This window comes from Gadus chalcogrammus, chromosome 3, assembly GCF_026213295.1.
Source record: "Gadus chalcogrammus isolate NIFS_2021 chromosome 3, NIFS_Gcha_1.0, whole genome shotgun sequence".
NCBI lineage: Eukaryota > Metazoa > Chordata > Actinopteri > Gadiformes > Gadidae > Gadus > Gadus chalcogrammus.
This window is the reverse complement of record NC_079414.1, coordinates 13,897,839-13,915,972: the sequence shown is the minus strand read 5'-3', so window position 1 is coordinate 13,915,972 and position 18,134 is coordinate 13,897,839. Positions and strand designations below refer to the sequence as shown.

The window sequence follows — 18,134 nt, the reverse complement described above, 5'->3', positions numbered from 1 at the left end:
CTTCCGTTGTGGAAAACTCCTGATTGGATGACTCAAACGTCGGTCCCGTGGTCTGTCAATCCATCCAATGAATGCTTGCGTTGCATTTCCCACTGCTGCTGGAAGCGGCCGCATTGCAACAAAGTTTATATTACACTAGCTGCGTTTGACTTGACAGCACAGTAATCGCAGCTTCGTCGCACCTCTTCTTCGCCCCGTGATATCGCTACTTAATGTATAATGCCGCCGCATTAAACAGTTCGTTGAATATGTGTTGAAGACAAACATACTGACTGTAACCCGTGAGTCAACATTTGTAACTGTCCTCGGTTTCTGCTAAACCATACAATTGGCCCATCGGTGGTAATGTGTTTGTTTACCAACCCCGACAAACGTCACGTCGTCGCGGGAGCACCTGTTTAGCTTCAGTAACATCCACGGAGCCGGTCCATTGACAAAGAGACCCACCAAGGGTCGAGAACCAGTAGCTGATTGTTTTTTTTTAGGTGTAGGGGTCTACGCAAACCAAACCCTTAAATTAGCTCAATTGAAAGTCCATGGTCGAGAGGGAGACAAGTTGACACGGTTTCCGGGAGGCAACCACACACTAATATTGTTGCCCCAAAATATACCTGTCGGCCACTGCCGAGTCCACCGTCGTCTCGCGTCTCGCCAGCCGTCCACTGATCCTCCACAATGAACGTTTCGAAGAGCGGCTACCGGGTCTTCTCTGCCAACTCGACCCCTGCGTGCATCGAGCTGGCCAAGAAGATCACCGAGTGAGTATGGTTCAGTTGTCAGTCATTTCCATTAATCGATTTGTGTTTTATTTTTGTATTAGGCTATCACAGAACTGTTAAACCTGAGCGATTCTTTTTAGATTAGAAGTATATTATGGTGAAATATTGTGTTATTATTTTTCGTTAGCGTAGACCATTTCCGAATACCATTTCCGAATATAGTTGGAGTTAGTTTCTTTTTAAGAGGACAACACGGGCTCTGGCTGTCGTACCGGGACGGTCGACCACACGTAGCCTACACACTGCATGGGGTCGGTTCAGCCTTTTGAAAGTAAAGTCAGAAATACACTGACATTGAAATATCTTTATAGCTAAATCAATGTCTCGTTCGTGTTAATGTGCCAACATCTGTCCAATGCTTTTATGAATATAGGCCTATGCATCATGGTCACTTGAGCATGTAGACTCAAATGATGATTCTTTCAAACGAGGCAAAATACAAACACCACCCTTGTTGTCGTATTGAAACTGAAACTTATCTCCCAACTTCATTTATTACGATGACGATGATGGCGTGTCTTCATTATCACATTACACACTAGCAGTTAATTTATAATGTTCCATAAACCTTCCTCCTGTTATTGACTACAACTGCTTGATCATTGTTCTCTGACATTTTAAAACCTCTCTTTACGTCGCTTTAATTTTATTCTTGGAACTATTGCCCAACCGTATTGTCTGTTAAAAATTTTGAATTCTACACCAAGAAATATCAAGTTGTTTCAAAATACTATTCTAAACACTCTATCTGAGGGTCATTACCTTGAAGTATATGGACATTCACTAGTTTTCCTAACTCAATGACATTCCGAAGCTCATATTTGATCATTTTAAGGGAAAACTACGAGAAATTATCACCATCACACAAAAGGGGTCAATTAGTTGTTTTTTAAATCTTAGCATCCTGTAATCGTAAAATGTCGGCCAAGTTGTGTTGATGTCTGCATGCGTTTGTGTTTGTATCGTCCCCCTGATTTCATTCATCACTAATGCAGCACTGTGCAACAGTATGACAGCTATGAGAAACTGAAATCCTGTGGCTTTCTTGCTGTAACCTATTTTTAACCTTTTACAAAACATATATATTTTACAAATTACATATTTTGTCAAGGCCATATAAGTTAATCAGAGTTAAGGCAGCCGCAGGCCTTGGGACATGATTATATAATAGGCTAGTTTCAGAACTAACTATTACTTAATAACATGTGGGAACCACATGCACATGTCCTTGAGCTGGGTAAAAAGGGATAATGTTGTGGGGGGAGGGGGGGACTTGTTCTCTACTACCCCCTCTGGGACGTTCTCCCCACAAGCCCCCTGACAGGGTTAGCATATTGTAACTGTTTATATTACACACCCCTCAGACGCAATAATCCAACCTGTGTCACATGTCATCTAAAGCACTTTATCAGATTTGCAGCCATCCAAGTACAGAGTTTCCCGGAGAAAATGTTGGCAAAGTTCAAATTGTGCAATTTGAACTTCACAAATATTAAAAGAAAACTGCTAAACAACATTGTTAACAACAACTGAAACAAGAGTAGTTAAAGAATTTGTTCAATTTAACCTTTAAAATATTCAAAACCGGCCTAGTTAAGATGGAAATGTGTTCTTTAGCTGGCCGCATAAGCTGTAAAGTGCTGTGGGAAACCCTGAAGTACCCACTTTATACCACAGTTGCACAATGCTATGTGCTTTACTTCTATGGTCTCTTACTGTTCATCAGAAACATGGATCGCTGACTCATGTTTATAGGTGCTGCTTCCATGCACTGCTGACTACAACGATTGTAGCCTTGGGATAGGTCTGTCAAAGAGAGCCACAATGTCACATCAGCTGATCGGAAGTTGTCACTGTGACATGACTAGACACACACACACGTGCAAATGTTTTGTGCCTGACCATGCCTGTACTTTTGTGGTGTTATTCTTTTTCAGGCGCCTAGGAGTTGATTTGGGCAAGTCAGTAGTTTACCAAGAGTCAAATGGAGGTAAGTTTGAGAATCCTTTTAATTATTTTTCAAGGGATGTTAAATGTTTATCGATGTTTTTATTTTCTGTTTCTTCATTCTACTCAAATGTATATTGTCGTTTTGTTCATGTCAGAGACGAGAGTGGATGTGAAAGAATCTGTCCGTGGGCAGGACATATTTATCATCCAGACAATTCCCAGGTGAGCTACTCTTCTCAATTAGCCTCTTGGTCTAATGGATTTGAAAGTCCTGTTTAACGTGTGCCCATGCACCTATTATGTCAGGGAAAACCTGTGTTTTGCGTTCTAATAGTTCTGTCTGCACATTAAGTCTGTTCCTTGGTCCTGTTTGGTGACCGGGTAATAGAGTAAGTCCCCTCCATTTTAGGGATGTTAACCGTTGACCGTTTGACCGATGGTTGACCATATGAACGTTAACCGATCAATCTTGTCGCTTGTCGGTTAAAAAAAAAATTGGGGTCAGTGTGGACTGTGGAGTGTGTGTTGGTTTCACTTCACACAAAAAGATGATCAGATGAGGTGACTTATTGGAAGTTGGACGGACACCGCGTCTCTAGCCCACTGTTTAATCTCTCCTCAAGTCTTAAATAATCCCACATGCGAGCAGCGGAGAATATGATCTCTAAATTATTATGGACAGTAGACTAAACTCTATAAGACTACAGTTGGCCATCTCATTCCAAGATCTTTTTTTGTGAAGTGAAAAAAATTATCCCTCACACTCAAATTTTCCGTCTCCTCAAAACTAAACAAGCGGTGTGTGCGTCTCTTCTGAGCTATAATTTCCTTAAATGAGCAGCGGCAATGTTTCAAATGAGCTCCTAACGCTGCCCTCTTCCGATTGGCCCAGCTCTCTACACACGGTCAACTTGCAGTAAGCATGCCTCGTGTTTCAATTCAAACACAGGTCGTGCCGCGGTTAGAGCCACTTCCTCTCAATCGGAGAGAGAGTGTGTGTGTGTGTGTGTGTGTGTGTGTGTGAGTCGGAGGCAAAACGGAGAGAGATAAGCAGTTACGAAATAGTGGCTGTTATTATAATGGCTGTTATTTCAAATTGCACATTTTAATCTGATCGGTTAACCGGTATTAACCGGTTAATGAGGGTCGGTGGTCGGTCAAGAATATTTTACATTTTCGCCATCCCTACTCCACATTATGATAGTCAGACGGCACCACATCTTAGGCTACTGTAAGTGATCAGCATGCTATTAAAACCAAGAAAGTGCAACATCTCCAACAATATCCAACATTAAACACAGGACAATATGTGCTTCTGTCCCGGAGGTTTGATCTGTGTATGTGGAGTCTGTACAGCAGATTGTCGTAATGAGGTGGAGAGATTTTGCATGGCAGAGAGAGGCCTCTTCTTTGTTTAAAGCTTGGTTGTTTTTTTCTGTTATAAAAGGGTCATTAGTTTCCCCACATTTCTAAGATTCCACAGGCTACTGCTCTGTAATGTCTTGCATGGCACCCGGCCCTCAGCAGACTGTGAAGAGAATTCAGTCTGTGGAGAATTCAACCCACTAAAGCCTGATGTTGCAGTATGTTCTTGATTGCAACTGCCCCAGGTATCCGGAGTCACAGAGGAGGAAACGAGGCCCACCACATAACCGACCATTGTCCACATGCCGAAACGATACAATTGTGGTGTTTATCAACGTCAATATTGGGGCAGCAAGGCAGCCATTTTGGAATGTTTTTGCACCTAAAGGATGTGTGAATGAGGTCACAGCTGACTGAATGATTATGGGAACGCCTAGTTAAGAATGAGGTTGTTTGTTGCAAACCAACAGGTAATAGGGCGGAGTCCACATTGAGGAGTCTATTTTTAAAAAGCATAACATGGAGGTGTGGCATGTGAAAAATGCAACAGAATTTAACTGGTTCAGATGATTTAGAAAGACCTGACAGGTGACTAGTCAGCACTTGCGTCGATCATGACTTTGATTCGTCATTACTTAAATCCCCATCAAGGCAATAATGAAATCTTTGAAGCTAAAAGTTAAATTACTCGTTGTACAAAGAATAAGCCAACTGAGCTGATGTTTTGTTATCAAATCAATCAACAATCATCAATCAAATTGTTGGATCCACCTAACACCTTTTATGTTGGGGTTAAGATGGGGTTGTTTCGAAACCTTCACAGAAAAAATGGTCTGTTAGCATGTACATTATTAAAAGTAGCAGTTACATGTTGTTGATTGACTTCTTTGAAATGAAAGTCTGTTGCCAACGAAATGCAGAATAATCAACTCCTATTTCTTCGGATTTGTTTTCTGCATAATGGCTTTAAATTTGAATACTTATCTTTGGCCTATAATGATACAATTACTCTGTCAATCAAAGGAAACAAATTGATGAACAACAATTAATTAGTTGTTTATTTGTTCACCATGTAAAAAAAACGGTCCCAGTTATCTTTTTAGAAGTGCCAATTAATCCTTGCTTTATTTTCTTCCGTTATTTCCCACAAAATTCTGAATCCCCGAGGGTAAGCTCCAAGTGACGGTTGCGTGGTTAGGTAATCTTGATTGATTTTGATCCTTATTATTATTATTATTATTATGATCATCTTCTACCCCAGGGATGTGAACACGGCCATCATGGAGCTGCTGGTGATGGCGTATGCCCTGAAGACGTCCTGTGCCAAGAACATCATCGGCGTCATCCCCTACTTCCCCTACAGCAAGCAGTGCAAGATGAGGAAGAGGGGATCCATTGTGTGCAAGCTGCTGGCCTCCATGCTGGCTAAAGCAGGTGGGTGTGTGAAGTCCCACAGGCGCCAAGAGGTCGTCGTTCACACTCGGTTGACAATGTTCCTCTGTGGCAAACTTTGCTCCCAAAGCCTTGAGAGCACTATTGCCTGCTGACTGGAAAGGCTGCAGTCATTTTGCTTGTCGATTAGAGCATTTGCCTTCAGACGCCGGGGTCGGCGGTTCGAGTCCCCACTGGGTAGCGGTGCGGTGTTGTTGAACCGCTACACACTAATATTTGGTTTACCTTTTGGGGATTTTGAACGGCACAATGATCTTTTGCCCATCAGATTTTGGCCCTCTTGGTATGTGCTGTATGTCCAGAATGCACCAGATGTCTGGTGTTGCAACCGGTTTGGGAACTGTGAGAACATTTAAATTCTGGCTGTAGTATGACTGATACCATTAGCGTTTCCTTATTTTGATTGTCATGCTCTAATGTGGTCCTTCTTGTACTGCAGGACTAACGCACATCATCACCATGGACCTCCATCAGAAGGAGATCCAGGGATTCTTTAGCTGCCCAGTGGACAACCTGAGGGCGTCTCCCTTCCTTATCCAGTACATCCAGGAGGAGGTAAGGCCACGCCCACATTATGACTGACTAAATGGCACAACGCCACGTCAAAGGGTTTCCTTCCATCCACACTTAAAGGGATGGGCAACAGAATCTAAAAAAGTAAACTTACCTTCTTGAACATGTCACAGAGGGATGTATCCACTACACGGCTACATTAACGCTTTGGGCCGGTTTGTTTTGAACAAAGGTTAATTGTGGACCTTGTCTATGCCAAGCTATAAATCAGCTAGGAGTTTTGTTCAAGTCACCTCCTCATGGTGTAGATGAGCTCTGAATTTGGCCCTTTGTCCAACCCAGGATAGCGCGTTAGAATTGCCCTTTCTAGGTAGCTTTCGCTAATAGTTGTCCAACCCAGGTTAGCGCGTTAGAATTGCCCTTTCTAGGTAGCTTTCGCTAATAGTGGACAAAAATAAAAAAATGCGCTCGTTTTTATTTTGTGTATACACGCCACTGCGCATGCTCATGCAAGTAGCAGTTATATTTCTGTGTTTAGATAGTGGCTGCTTTACAGATAGTGTGGTAATTCTGAATTTAGAGCATAGTTTAATATAAGTGTTGTTTTTTGGCGAAAGCTCCCTAGACGGGTCAGTACCAGTGTGCTAACCTGTGTTGGACAAAATTTAAATACATCCATGGGAGATTCTATATATTGTAATGAAGGCCAATTGATGGCCAACTGCAGAGTTTCGGAATGTGTTGACAACGGGTGAGGAGGTAAGTTCAACAAAAATCAGGGCTGATATACATCACCACACGGACAATGTCAACCATCAACCTGGGGGTCTTAATAAACCAAGTAATTAAGAGCAATGAAGAAAAAACGGGTGTAAAATCCTATGTTTTTATCATCTCTGCCAACCAGTTTGTGAACATTATACTCTGCTCCAAACTCGGGTCCGGATTTTTGTGACGTCAAAGTGCCTTTTCGGAGGAACTTCAATGTTTACCATAATGACGAAGTTTCGCTGCAGCCGAGAGGGTATGCTCACCGCACGATGTTTGTTGATGTATGGAGCTCTGTCTGGGAAGCGGTTGATGTGGTCGGCTCCATCCGAGAGGGATACAATTCTAGTATCATTATTTATTTTTTTGATTTCATAGTGTTTTGAATTCAATAAGCTTCTTACACTGTAAGCTTTGTTTATTGAGTAAGAAATCACCAAATCATATGAAAAAGAGTAAATTCTTACTTTCAAGAGAAGTCATCAATGGTAGTCTCAAGTCCTCAAATATGCGACCGGAGTCAGAATGGAGTCAAATCATGTGACTTGAGTCTTCACCTCTGATTTGAGAGGTATTTGTATCATAGCAACTTCTAGGTAGAGGTGATGCATGCGTTTGTGTTGAAACATTAAAACATGTCGATATATGTGCAAAATTAAGTGCTTCGCAACGTAATGTTGTACACATTGGAGGTGAATGGACTTCAGGTGTATTGCTACACACCTCGTTGACATCGCTATGAATGCAGCGTATGGCTCTGCTGCTTTAAACAAACTAATACCGTACAGATCAGGGTTCGAACTCTACCTTACAACAGATCGCCTTTCTGTGTATGCTGCTTTTGTAAGCTTTCAGGGCTTGCACAAGTAACTCCTTTGAGTCTGATCCATGTCTTATGAAATAAACATTAACATGTTTTGTTTTCTTGTTTTCAAAATGTTCTGATATCAAATCACTACTACTTATGACAATTAGTCACATGGTGGTCACATATTACCATCTTAAATTTTAAAATAAGAAAAATATGACGGCCCTGCTATATTATAACATCTGTGAAAGTAGTTGAACGCAGCATTGGAACGCATTTGTCTGAGGTGTATATATCCCTCTCCCCTCAGATCCCGGACTACAGGAACGCTGTGATCGTTGCAAAGTCCCCTTCAGCTGCCAAGAGGTACAACGTTTTTTGCAGTCTAAACGCTTAACCATTTCACCACTGCCTGTGTGATCATGTTCTTGGCCCTGAAAAGTGTGTGTGTGTGTGTGTGTGTGTGTGTGTGTGTGTGTGTGTGTGTGTGTGTGTGTGTGTGTGTGTGTGTGTGTGTGTGTGTGTGTGTGTGTGTGTGTGTGTGTGTGTGTGTGTGTGTGTGTGTGTGTGTGTTTTAGTGGGACGATATGTAAAATAAGATTCATCTTCCTTAACATGTATAACATGACCATGTGTGTATACGTCCTTCAATCCAACATGCTGTGTGTGTGTGTGTTCTAAAGCGCTATGTTCACGGTGAACCTCTTTACTCTGCGTGTGTAGAGCCCAGTCGTACGCTGAGCGCCTGAGGCTGGGTCTGGCCGTCATCCACGGAGAGGCCCCTGGTTCGGAGGCAGACATGGCAGACGGGCGCCATTCTCCCCCTGCCACGCGGACCACCACGGGACACACCGGTCTGGAGATCCCACGTAAGGCCCAAACACACCCGCCACAGTAGTTGGTCCCCCTGTGCCTTATACACTGCATTATTTAAAGTGTCCCTGTATATAGTTTGATCCAAAATGGGAATGTGCAAATCTGATTTCCTATAGCTCACTACTTGATACCTATATTGTACAATAAAATGGGTGTACAACCAATGCGCACTTATTTGTCCCAGGGTACAAACTATGTCCCAGGATGCATAGCGGTTTTCATCGGATTCTTCCAATAGAGATGCTATTTTTGCACGTTCGCTTTTGTTCGTACTTTAGATTGTTCAGTACTTTATGATAATATACATCTTCTCTACTCCTCCTTTGCTCTTCATCGGTGAATTGTGCGTGAGGTAGTACGCTTGTGTGATGTATAATTGTATTGTATTTACCCTGCACCGTTCTGTCCATGACTAATGCAGAGACCCGTCGTCGAGCAACGTTCCCTGGCCTAGAGCTACCAAGTAGGACTTTCTTAACCCCCCCCCCCTCCCCCCCCCCCCCCCCACCAACAAGCTGCTTCTCTCTGATTCACCTGTGCATCAATGCATGGATTTTTGGGAAAATTAGTCCAGAGGGCTTCCAATGAACCGTATCTGAATGGGAAAATGCATCTAAAGAATCAGTGTCTAATGATGGGCGGGCTGCTTCGCTTGGCCATGTTTTGCTTGCTAAAGTTGGCATAGTTAGCGTAGCTGTTCCTCGGTACTCCACTAGCATGGTTTCATGGCATTCTCTTTCCATTCTCTTTCCAATCGGTCTTGGGTTTGTGGAAATCGATGACTGGCTTCTAATCCAACAGTGCTATACTTTAAATATGTATGTAGTCATCAAAAATGGATCAGTTGATCTTCAGATGGCACAGATTGTGTTGATATTTAAAATTGTTCATATTTTAAGCATGGATAGTGGAAAAGCACAGAGTATAAATCTGAGAAATGGATGTCTGAAGAAAAGTAGCAGGCAATCTTGATATTTCTGTGATGCGGAACAGCTAGGTTGGGTTTTAAAATCAGGAGCTGCTAAGGTTATTGGTTTGTTTTTCTGTTCTTATTTTCTGTTTGCATCGATTCGCCTGATCTCTAGGTCTTGGATGCAGACTTTGAATGTCAGTGATTCTATCTTCAAATCCGTATATCATGCTGTTTGATTCAGGACTCCATATTTACAATCGGATTGTAAAAACGCCCCTTACGTATCAGTGTCCTTGTATAAACCAAAGACGCGGATGGCCATTGAGCCTGCCGTTGGACCTGCTTTGAGCTTTGTGAATGTTAAAACGGCTTAGATCAAGCATTCCACCCATTTTACTGACTCAAACTTGGAGGACGTTGCTTTTTGCGTTCTCTTTCTGAGACATAATTTGCTTTGGTCACTTGAAACTTGAGTCTCCAGGCGCCATTAAAGAGCCTCTATTTAACCACTGTGTGCGTGTGTGTGTGTGTGTGTGTGTGTGTGTGTGTGTGTGTGTGTGTGTGTGTGTGTGTGTGATGAGCCATTAGAAGCCAATTATACATCTAGGACACCGCAAATTGTGATGTCGCAGGGCAGTTTCTGGAAGTGCTTGTGATGACTGATCATACTCACACCTGTTGGTAAAATTGGGGCTGTTTAGCGGTTGTCCCCCTCTGTGCAGCAATCGCTTGGGCTGAACAGCATGCGGGCATCTGACGGGTAGAGGTGCTTCGACACCACCCGTCTCCACCACTAGAGCAGCACCGTCATCTGCTGGCCAAGTGTGCATTGACCAAAATACCAAATATTCCCTTCTCCTCGACGGATTGCCGTAGGACCAACACATGTGTCCCTCACAGCACTATTTCCATATATGGCCTCCGGGAAATGGGTCCGTCAGCCTAAAGTCGAAAAGTCCACGAAACTTTAGGTCAACGGTTCTAACCCTCGAAGTGAAGTGGGCGGCTGCGGTGAGAAAGCTGCAACGTTTGTATTCCATCCAACAGCATTGATATATCATTTTGTTTTTCTCTGATTCCTCTGTGTGATTCTTCCCCCCCCCCCCTTCTCTCCGGCGGTCTCTGAAGGAGTGGGTGGAGCAGAAGCCCAGCAACATGATGCTGCTGCTGCTGGCTTTGGGAGTGGAGGGGGGGGAGGCTGTTGCTATGTGGCCCCCCATGGCCTTTTACTGGTTGACAACCAGAGTCCATTTTATGTTGCAAATCCTCATTCAGTTTGATAAATTGGTTTCAATTAATTGAACAATGAAATGGAGCCTAACCACTCATTTTGAGATTTGGTTCACTGGAGAGGGGATCCTTTTATGTTATGTTTGATGCATAGTGAATACAGTCACGAACAAACTGCGATAGATTTGCACTTTTAAACTGGACTCTTGTTTTATGGCATCTGAGGTGGATTGTGTCTACCAACTCCCTGATCCGATCTAATTTACCACCACACCAAAAACCAACAAGACCCCTGGCCCTAATTAGACCCCGATGTCCCCCATAGATAGTTGTACCGGGCTACCCCGCTGCAGGCTCACTGCAAACATGACCTATCGGTCGGTCTCCAGGCGTTTGGATTGGTGGAGTGGTAGTTGGAACCTATGATCTCATAGTTTTATTAGGCATGATTTATTTCACTACTGCTTATTGAATTGTTTACCATAATTTGAGTCTCAGAGACATTGGTGGGACACCCCAAAAGTTTCTTGAAAGTAAACGGGCTCATTCGCCTTCTCATTTCTCTTTCTTTTTCTCCCTCTCTCCCTCTAGTCATGATGGCAAAGGAGAAGCCCCCCATAACAGTCGTCGGGGACGTCGGAGGCCGGATCGCCATCATAGTGGTAAGCCCCCACTCCACTGGTAATAGTATAACTGGGACCATTTGCTTTCAAATAATGTCAGTCCCGCAGTGTACAAGCATTTTAGCGGTGTTAACAGCCTTTGAAATTATACCAAAGTGTCACCGTTATGTTGCAAGAACTAGCTAGAACAAAGTGAATTCGTACAAACCTAGCTATGAGTAAAGATAAATCCATGTCATTATGGCAATGTGCCTGGAGAAGGGAGGCTTCTTACCAGAGCCCTGGCTCTCTGTCTCCGCCCTCTGGCCTGCAGGACGACATCGTTGACAACGTGGAGGACTTTGTGGCAGCGGCGGAGCTGCTGAAGGAGCGAGGAGCCTACAAGATCTACATCATGGCCACCCACGGCCTGCTGTCGGCCGAGGCCCCCACGCGCATCGAGGAGTCCGCCATCGATGAGGTGCGCTGCTCAACGGAGCGTTTGATTTAATTGATTGATTGGTAATTTTGGAGGATTTTGGATAAACACGGTATTTGACTTCCAGTTTGATGAATTGTCAGTCAACCCTCATTTTTTTTGTTTTAAAAGCATGTTGGTATGCCTTCAATTAAGTCAGGGGAAAGAAAAGGCTTTTTTTTCCTTCGTTTAGTTTTCGCCAGCCCCAACCGAACAGTTTGTGGTTGGTGGGTACTCCATTCCTGATCTTCGTGATGTTCAACATCACGACAAATGGACACCCCCGCATGAGGTTGTTTGGGTGTGTGTAGCACATGTGGTTGGCTGCGTCCGAGAGAGGGTTAAGCTTCTGTCACTCATGGTTAAACGCCCTGGTGTGTGGCACACTTCATAAACAGCATTGTTAAGGTAGCACAATGTTGACGATGAATACTAAGCCCAAAACATCAAAGACAGTGGTTTATTCCAGCTCAAACACTTTGACCTTTCAGTCACTGCTTGAGGACAACTTCTTGAACACCTGCAGCTTTAAGTTTCAGAAGTTTCCGTAATGCAAATATTTGGTTGCTTTTCTCTGTTTCAAATGGTGAAAACAAGTTTATTTTATGGTTTTCTTCTTGGCTGCTCACCAGACAAATAAAGCAGAATCACTTACTCTGGTAACTTGTGATGGGCATTTGACATTATTTATTACTAAATTACTAATTGAAAACCCTAATTTAAACCCTAATTTACGGTAAGAGCTGGGTTAAACACTGACATAAAATGTCAGTGTTTAGTGTTTTGTTATGTTTCTTTTTAACTGTAAAAATATATATATACATGCATATATAGATTATCTTCTTCCATTTACAAAGAACGTTGGTGCCAGATTTTCACTTTTATTTTTATTTTTACGGCATTGTGTCCCGAGTCCTAGCATGAATACCATTTAGGATAGGTCAACGAACCAGAAGGCCCCACTCAATGCCTGCCCCGTGTCCTCTGTCGCCCCCAGGTGGTGGTGACCAACACCGTGCCCCACGAGCTGCAGAAGCTCCAGTGTCCCAAGATCAAGACGGTGGACGTCAGCATGATCCTGGCCGAGGCCATCCGCCGCATCCACAACGGGGAGTCCATGGCCTACCTGTTCCGCAACATCGCCGTGGACGACTGAGACAGAGCCACGTATATACACATACAATGCCACACTTCGCCGCGAATACATTCCTACAAGACCAGAGCTCACACGCAAGAAGCATACACGAAAGACCAATCGCCACCAAATCACAACTCGGCGTTCCATCTTTATTTCTTTTGCTTGAGATTATTGTTTCAGTGTATCCTGTTTGGCCCATGTGAAACTTGAACTGGTTACAGTGCGACGCTTGTGGGGTACAGTTTTTCCCATGAGGGGCTTCTCTTCTCCCCCCGACCCCCCCCCCCCCCCCCCCCCCCCCCCCTATTCTATGTATGTCATCGTATGTATGTTCTGCTCCCAGTGCCCTACCCTGCTACTTGATTTGGATAATTAAACATTTTCTGGGATGAATACAATTCTGTTCTCCTTTGACTGAACGCAGGAAGAATATATTGCAGTGTAATAACTTGGTTGTTTTGGTGTTTACCAAGGTTAATATCTGAAACATAGTGTGTGTGTGTGTGTGTGTGTGACGTGTGTGTGTGTGTGTGTGCGCACCTGAACCTGAGCTTCTTTCACTACCTCTTTCAGTTGCAGAGGAAGTGTTTCTTTATTCCTCCTTAAACCACTACTAAGAACAAAAAGTCTGTCTGGTTTGTATCCCCCCCCATTTTTATTGAACAAAATCTCACAACCATCCGCTTATTTCATACAAATATTTACTTGTATCTCTCGTCAACCATGAAGAAAATGCACAATAGCTGATCAATACGTAAGCAGGCAACATTGCCAGTTTGTACATTTAAGTAGTCATCCATTCATCCTCGTATATTATCAAAAGATAATCTAAATGAATTCCTTCTTTGTTTTCCTAAAAAGTGGAGAATAAAGCCATGAGATGTGTACGAACACGACATATACAATATCCTCCCCCTGAATTGTGCCCTGGCTTGAACAAAGACCTCTGCATCAACATAAATGTAAGCATAATTGAATGTGGCGGTACAACAAGTACCGCCACATTCAATTATGGTAACATACGTTACACATTACATTTCATATCTGGATGACAAAATAACGTAACGTGATTTTAAAAGCAGAAGCAGCAAAAGCAAGTTAATAAAACAAAAATAAACAGAAAATCTTGTGTCACCCTAGACACGGAGTATCAGTCAAATGAAGCCAGCAGGACAGCGTTCAACCCCATCCCCATCCTCCAAACCCTGGCAGATTGGGTCCCGAACCCTGAACTTGTTCCAAACGCCTCAGAGTTGTTGCTGTACTGAGGAGCTTTGACCAAGTCCAGGGGCAGAGACAGCCAGACTTGGCGACAGCTAACGATACACAAAATGTATCGTTAAATGATCAATTAAATAAGACAAACAATGGGATTTAGTTTCTCCGTGTGAGAAAGACGAGCCTTTGCACACTTGCCTGACTGTGATGCCTGCCGTTGTTGCTGACTGTGAGCCGAGTGCGGAAGACTGGTATAAAATGGCCATTAAATGAGGAACTAGCGAGCAAACGGTTAACAGCCACTGCGCGACTACTTCCTCAAAGTTGGAACAGGAAACCTGGTGGATTCCAATCTGGTGGTGGAGCGTAGGATACTGGGGGTGGTCAGGTGTGTGACTGCTTGTGCGTGTGTCTCTCAGTGGTAAGGCTAATTCACTTTTTATGTAAGAGTGTGTGGTTCTGTGTGCAGCAGCCACTGGCTTTAATTTCTCTGCCATTGTCTGGTTATTAATTGGAAGAAACACAGACTAAGTCACTTTACCTCATTTTTAAAAGGATTTCTGTGACATGATCTACAAAAGTGTCTGAGTAATTGTTTCATTCTTCAATTAGTGCGCCTGGTTTTGAAAGGACTTTTGACTGAAGAATGTTGCATGTGGCAGAATGCAGTGGTTCTGGCATACCACAAGGGTCCAGTATTAAAGAGCCTTCAAGGAGGAACTGGCCTGACATTTTCTTGATCAATGAATTTGACTTAATTGGGAATAGGCCATCATATATTTGCGCTTAAATGTGCAGTGAAAGTATGAACACAAGAGGGCGGCACAACTCTTGAGCTCTAAGGTTTCTGAATTTCCTGATTTACATTTGCTGATACAAAAACGGATATACGGTCGAAGCAATTCATTTAAGTATAATACCCTTAATCATTTTGAAAAGTGAACATTGAAATATGTCTAATTTTGTACGTCAAATGATGCATTATGGGCTCCCTGTCCTGCTAAAAGAAGGATGCCCCTTTTACAAGAGGATTCCAGATTTGATTCCTCAGTATGAAACGGATAAACTACTTACCTGTAGATATGCAAGGCCCCTGACATTCAAACTGAAGTATACCTTCTAGAATGTGAACTTCAATGAACTTCAATGAGTCCTCAACTTAGGATCCGTCAGCAGTTTATTTGAGGCTTCACTGACTATCACCATGGCAACGGAAACAACAGCCATTACCTTTTCATCTTGGTTAGCAGGTTTACTCATTGGTTACACCTCTAACTCAGTCTACCCTTAGAATTCACTATTTTATAACTCTCGGATAGGACTTAAGTTCACCATTTGTTCATCCTAAAGAATGACTTAAAGATGTTGTATGTTATATTCAAGCTTTGTGATGAGTGAGCGCCTCAGATTACATAAAGTGTTGGACAAGACCTAAAACATAGAATAAATCTATACCTAAAATAAGCATGATGTATCAGTGAACAGTAAATACTCTACCCATTCAATTGGCATGAAGAAATGGATGGAATTCGATAGACAGGTCAATATCCTTTATTCATCAGACTCTTTAGCCATCTGGTGGCAGTATGGTGCTATTGTGATTGTTTGGCTTGGTGTCGTCATTCTGCCCCGACCTTTCAAACTAGGGGTCAAATGTCAAACCTCAACAATAATTCCTAGAAATATTCACCTCTCTGTATCGTATCCATCTTTTAATGTCATTTTTGCATTGGTGTGCATTTGTTTTATTGATTTTATTTGGAGACTGCTTAAACCAATACATCCTCTCTATTTTCGGGTGGAACTGAAATCTACCTTCTTTGTTGTACCTCATTGATTTTTTTTTCTCTTCATAGTAACATACTGTTTCCCTTGTAGTAGACAATACACTCTTGGTGGGTTATTTTCTGCAAAAGCCTGAGAAAATGGTGTTGTGAAGAAGAGGTTAAATACAATCGTGAGTTCACTGCTAATTGCCCTTAGAGATGAAAACATTTTGAACTTGGTTCACAATTTCTTTCACCATTAAGTTTGAATTGAGTTCCCTATATTTATTGGGGAAATCTTTGTAGAAGAGAATGTTATATTCAGGCTCGTGCGTGATGCATTCACCAACATTAAGTAATCAGTAATCAACATTGGGTAAAAACGTGATGGACAAAAACACTCATTATGACAAACGTTTATTATACACTTAACATTTAATTCAATAAAAAAATACTTAAAGTAAATAAAAACTGACAGAAAATTGAAATATAAACTTTTTGTAAAATCATGAATTTCCAATATCACAAATAAGGTTTGGCAATTAGCCAACACATTTATATACAATTTCTAAATTGCAAAGAGGAAACAATTAATTTTGCAACAGTCGCAATGCCTTGGCAAATACCATTTGTAAAGTGAAAAGTATACGTCCTGATGCGACCATCGTCGCTCTGTTTCCCAATAAGCAGCAACATACAAATAAGACGTATTCACTTCGGTGTATCTCCTTCTACATCATGACCTGCAAACTGATATGCGCCTTAACTTTTAGCTAATTTTAATAAACTGTTCCCTATTTTTGAATCGATGATTTCAAAAACTGCATTCGAGTGTCAGGGAACCCCCGGTTTCGATTCTCTCCATCAATCGATCAGATATTCATCAGTACCAAAAGGAGTTCAAGTCCGTATTACCCCTCCTCTCCAATCCTGTGCAACAGCCCTCGCTTCCTCCAACCCTCTCGCGCCTCACTAACTACACCTTTCCCTTTCCCATGCTATGCCCCACTACTTTCTCCCCCTCGTCAACATCAGGACACCACACAGCTGTTGGTCTTGTTCATGGGGGGTCTGAAGCTGCCGTCTTTGGGGATGGTCTCCCTGCGGCGGCGCAGGGCGGGGCTCAGCCGGCTGGGCAGGTGCGCCTGCTGCAGCAGCTCCCGGAACACCTCCAACACGTTGGCGTTCTGCTTGGCCGACGCCTCCACGTAGCTATGGTTCCAGTCCAGCTCCACCGTGGCCAACGTCTCTTTGTGAGACACGCTACGCTCTGCTTCGCGGTCCGTCTTGTTGCCCACCACCACGATGGCTGCCTCTTTGTCGCCCTTCACCTCCAGGATCTCGTCGCGCAGGCTCTTGACGGCCTCCAGCGACGGGGGGTCGTCCACGGCGTAGACCAGCGCGAAGGCGTCGCCGCTCTGGATGGAGAGCTTGCGCATGGCCGGGAAGGAGTAGCTGCCGCTGGTGTCCAGGATCTCCACGATGATCTTGACGCCGGTGTCTACCTCGTACTCTCTGCTGTGCAGCTCCTCCACCGTGCGCCGGTGCTTGACCTCGAAGGTGTCCTGCAGGAAGCGGTGGATCAGGGCCGTCTTGCCCACGCCGGCTGCCCCCAGGAACACCAGCCTGACCCGGGTCTTGTCCTTCACAGTAAGAGACATGGCTGGCTGGCTGGCTAGGTGAGCGGTGGAAGAGGTCCTGATTATTGATGCTTTCCCCGGAAATACCTGTCGCGTCAAAATGAGTTGCAGAGAGTCTCGGAGATGTCCTCTGTGTAGGTGTTGCAAAACTGAATCAAATGGCTTCTCTTCAACTGGAAGAAGCTGGGGAGTTGACCCACTTGGCTCCGTTGGTCAGATGAAGAACTGCCGATTGGTTCAGATGGTTGAAGGATGGGCTTCCAGGTAGTTTCAGCTTGCTTGGCTGCAGCTTACTTGCAGTTCATTCACGGCGCTCGTCTTGTGTTCCCAAGGTTGCCTAGCGTCTGCTCATCTGGTTGGGAGATCTCTCACGCATACACAAACACAGACACGCGCTCCTTTTTATTGCTGTTTTCACCAGCCGAGTAGTTCTGCCTCCTGTGGAAGCAGCCAATCCGAACGAGGCAGCCTGTTGAGCTGGAAGAGCCACACAGCCAATGAGGGCTTTGGAGACTGGGATAGAGGATGTGAATATGAAGGAGAGGAGAGGTCAGATCGAGTGATCTGTCTGCTGTTAATTAGGAATCCTGCAAGACTTGTTTATTCTGGCTTGGAGACATTGATTCTGAAGCTCTTCA

At 43.6% G+C, this 18,134-nt stretch overlaps 2 protein-coding genes across 3 annotated transcripts; one reads left to right on the top strand and one right to left on the bottom strand.

Annotated features, from left to right (window-relative positions):
- Window positions 1-117: 117 nt before the first annotated feature.
- LOC130379360 (phosphoribosyl pyrophosphate synthase-associated protein 1-like) lies at window positions 118-16,345 on the top strand. Of its 2 annotated transcripts, XM_056586132.1 has the most exons (11): window positions 132-758; window positions 2,717-2,769; window positions 2,885-2,951; window positions 5,356-5,528; window positions 5,986-6,101; window positions 7,946-8,001; window positions 8,359-8,504; window positions 8,933-8,974; window positions 11,246-11,316; window positions 11,591-11,737; window positions 12,732-13,157. In XM_056586132.1, exons 1-11 carry the CDS (start codon window positions 676-678, stop codon window positions 12,888-12,890), a joined length of 1,113 nt encoding a protein of 370 aa, XP_056442107.1. In that variant the 5' UTR covers window positions 132-675; the 3' UTR covers window positions 12,891-13,157. The 2 variants fall into 2 exon arrangements, with proteins under 2 accessions (XP_056442108.1, XP_056442107.1); XM_056586133.1 differs by lacking the exon at window positions 8,933-8,974 and having other exon boundaries at window positions 118-758; window positions 12,732-16,345.
- On the bottom strand, window positions 16,239-17,893 carry rasd4 (rasd family member 4). The gene has a single exon (XM_056586135.1). It carries the CDS (start codon window positions 17,515-17,517, stop codon window positions 16,888-16,890), a length of 630 nt encoding a protein of 209 aa, XP_056442110.1. The 5' UTR covers window positions 17,518-17,893; the 3' UTR covers window positions 16,239-16,887.
- Window positions 17,894-18,134: the final 241 nt, after the last annotated feature.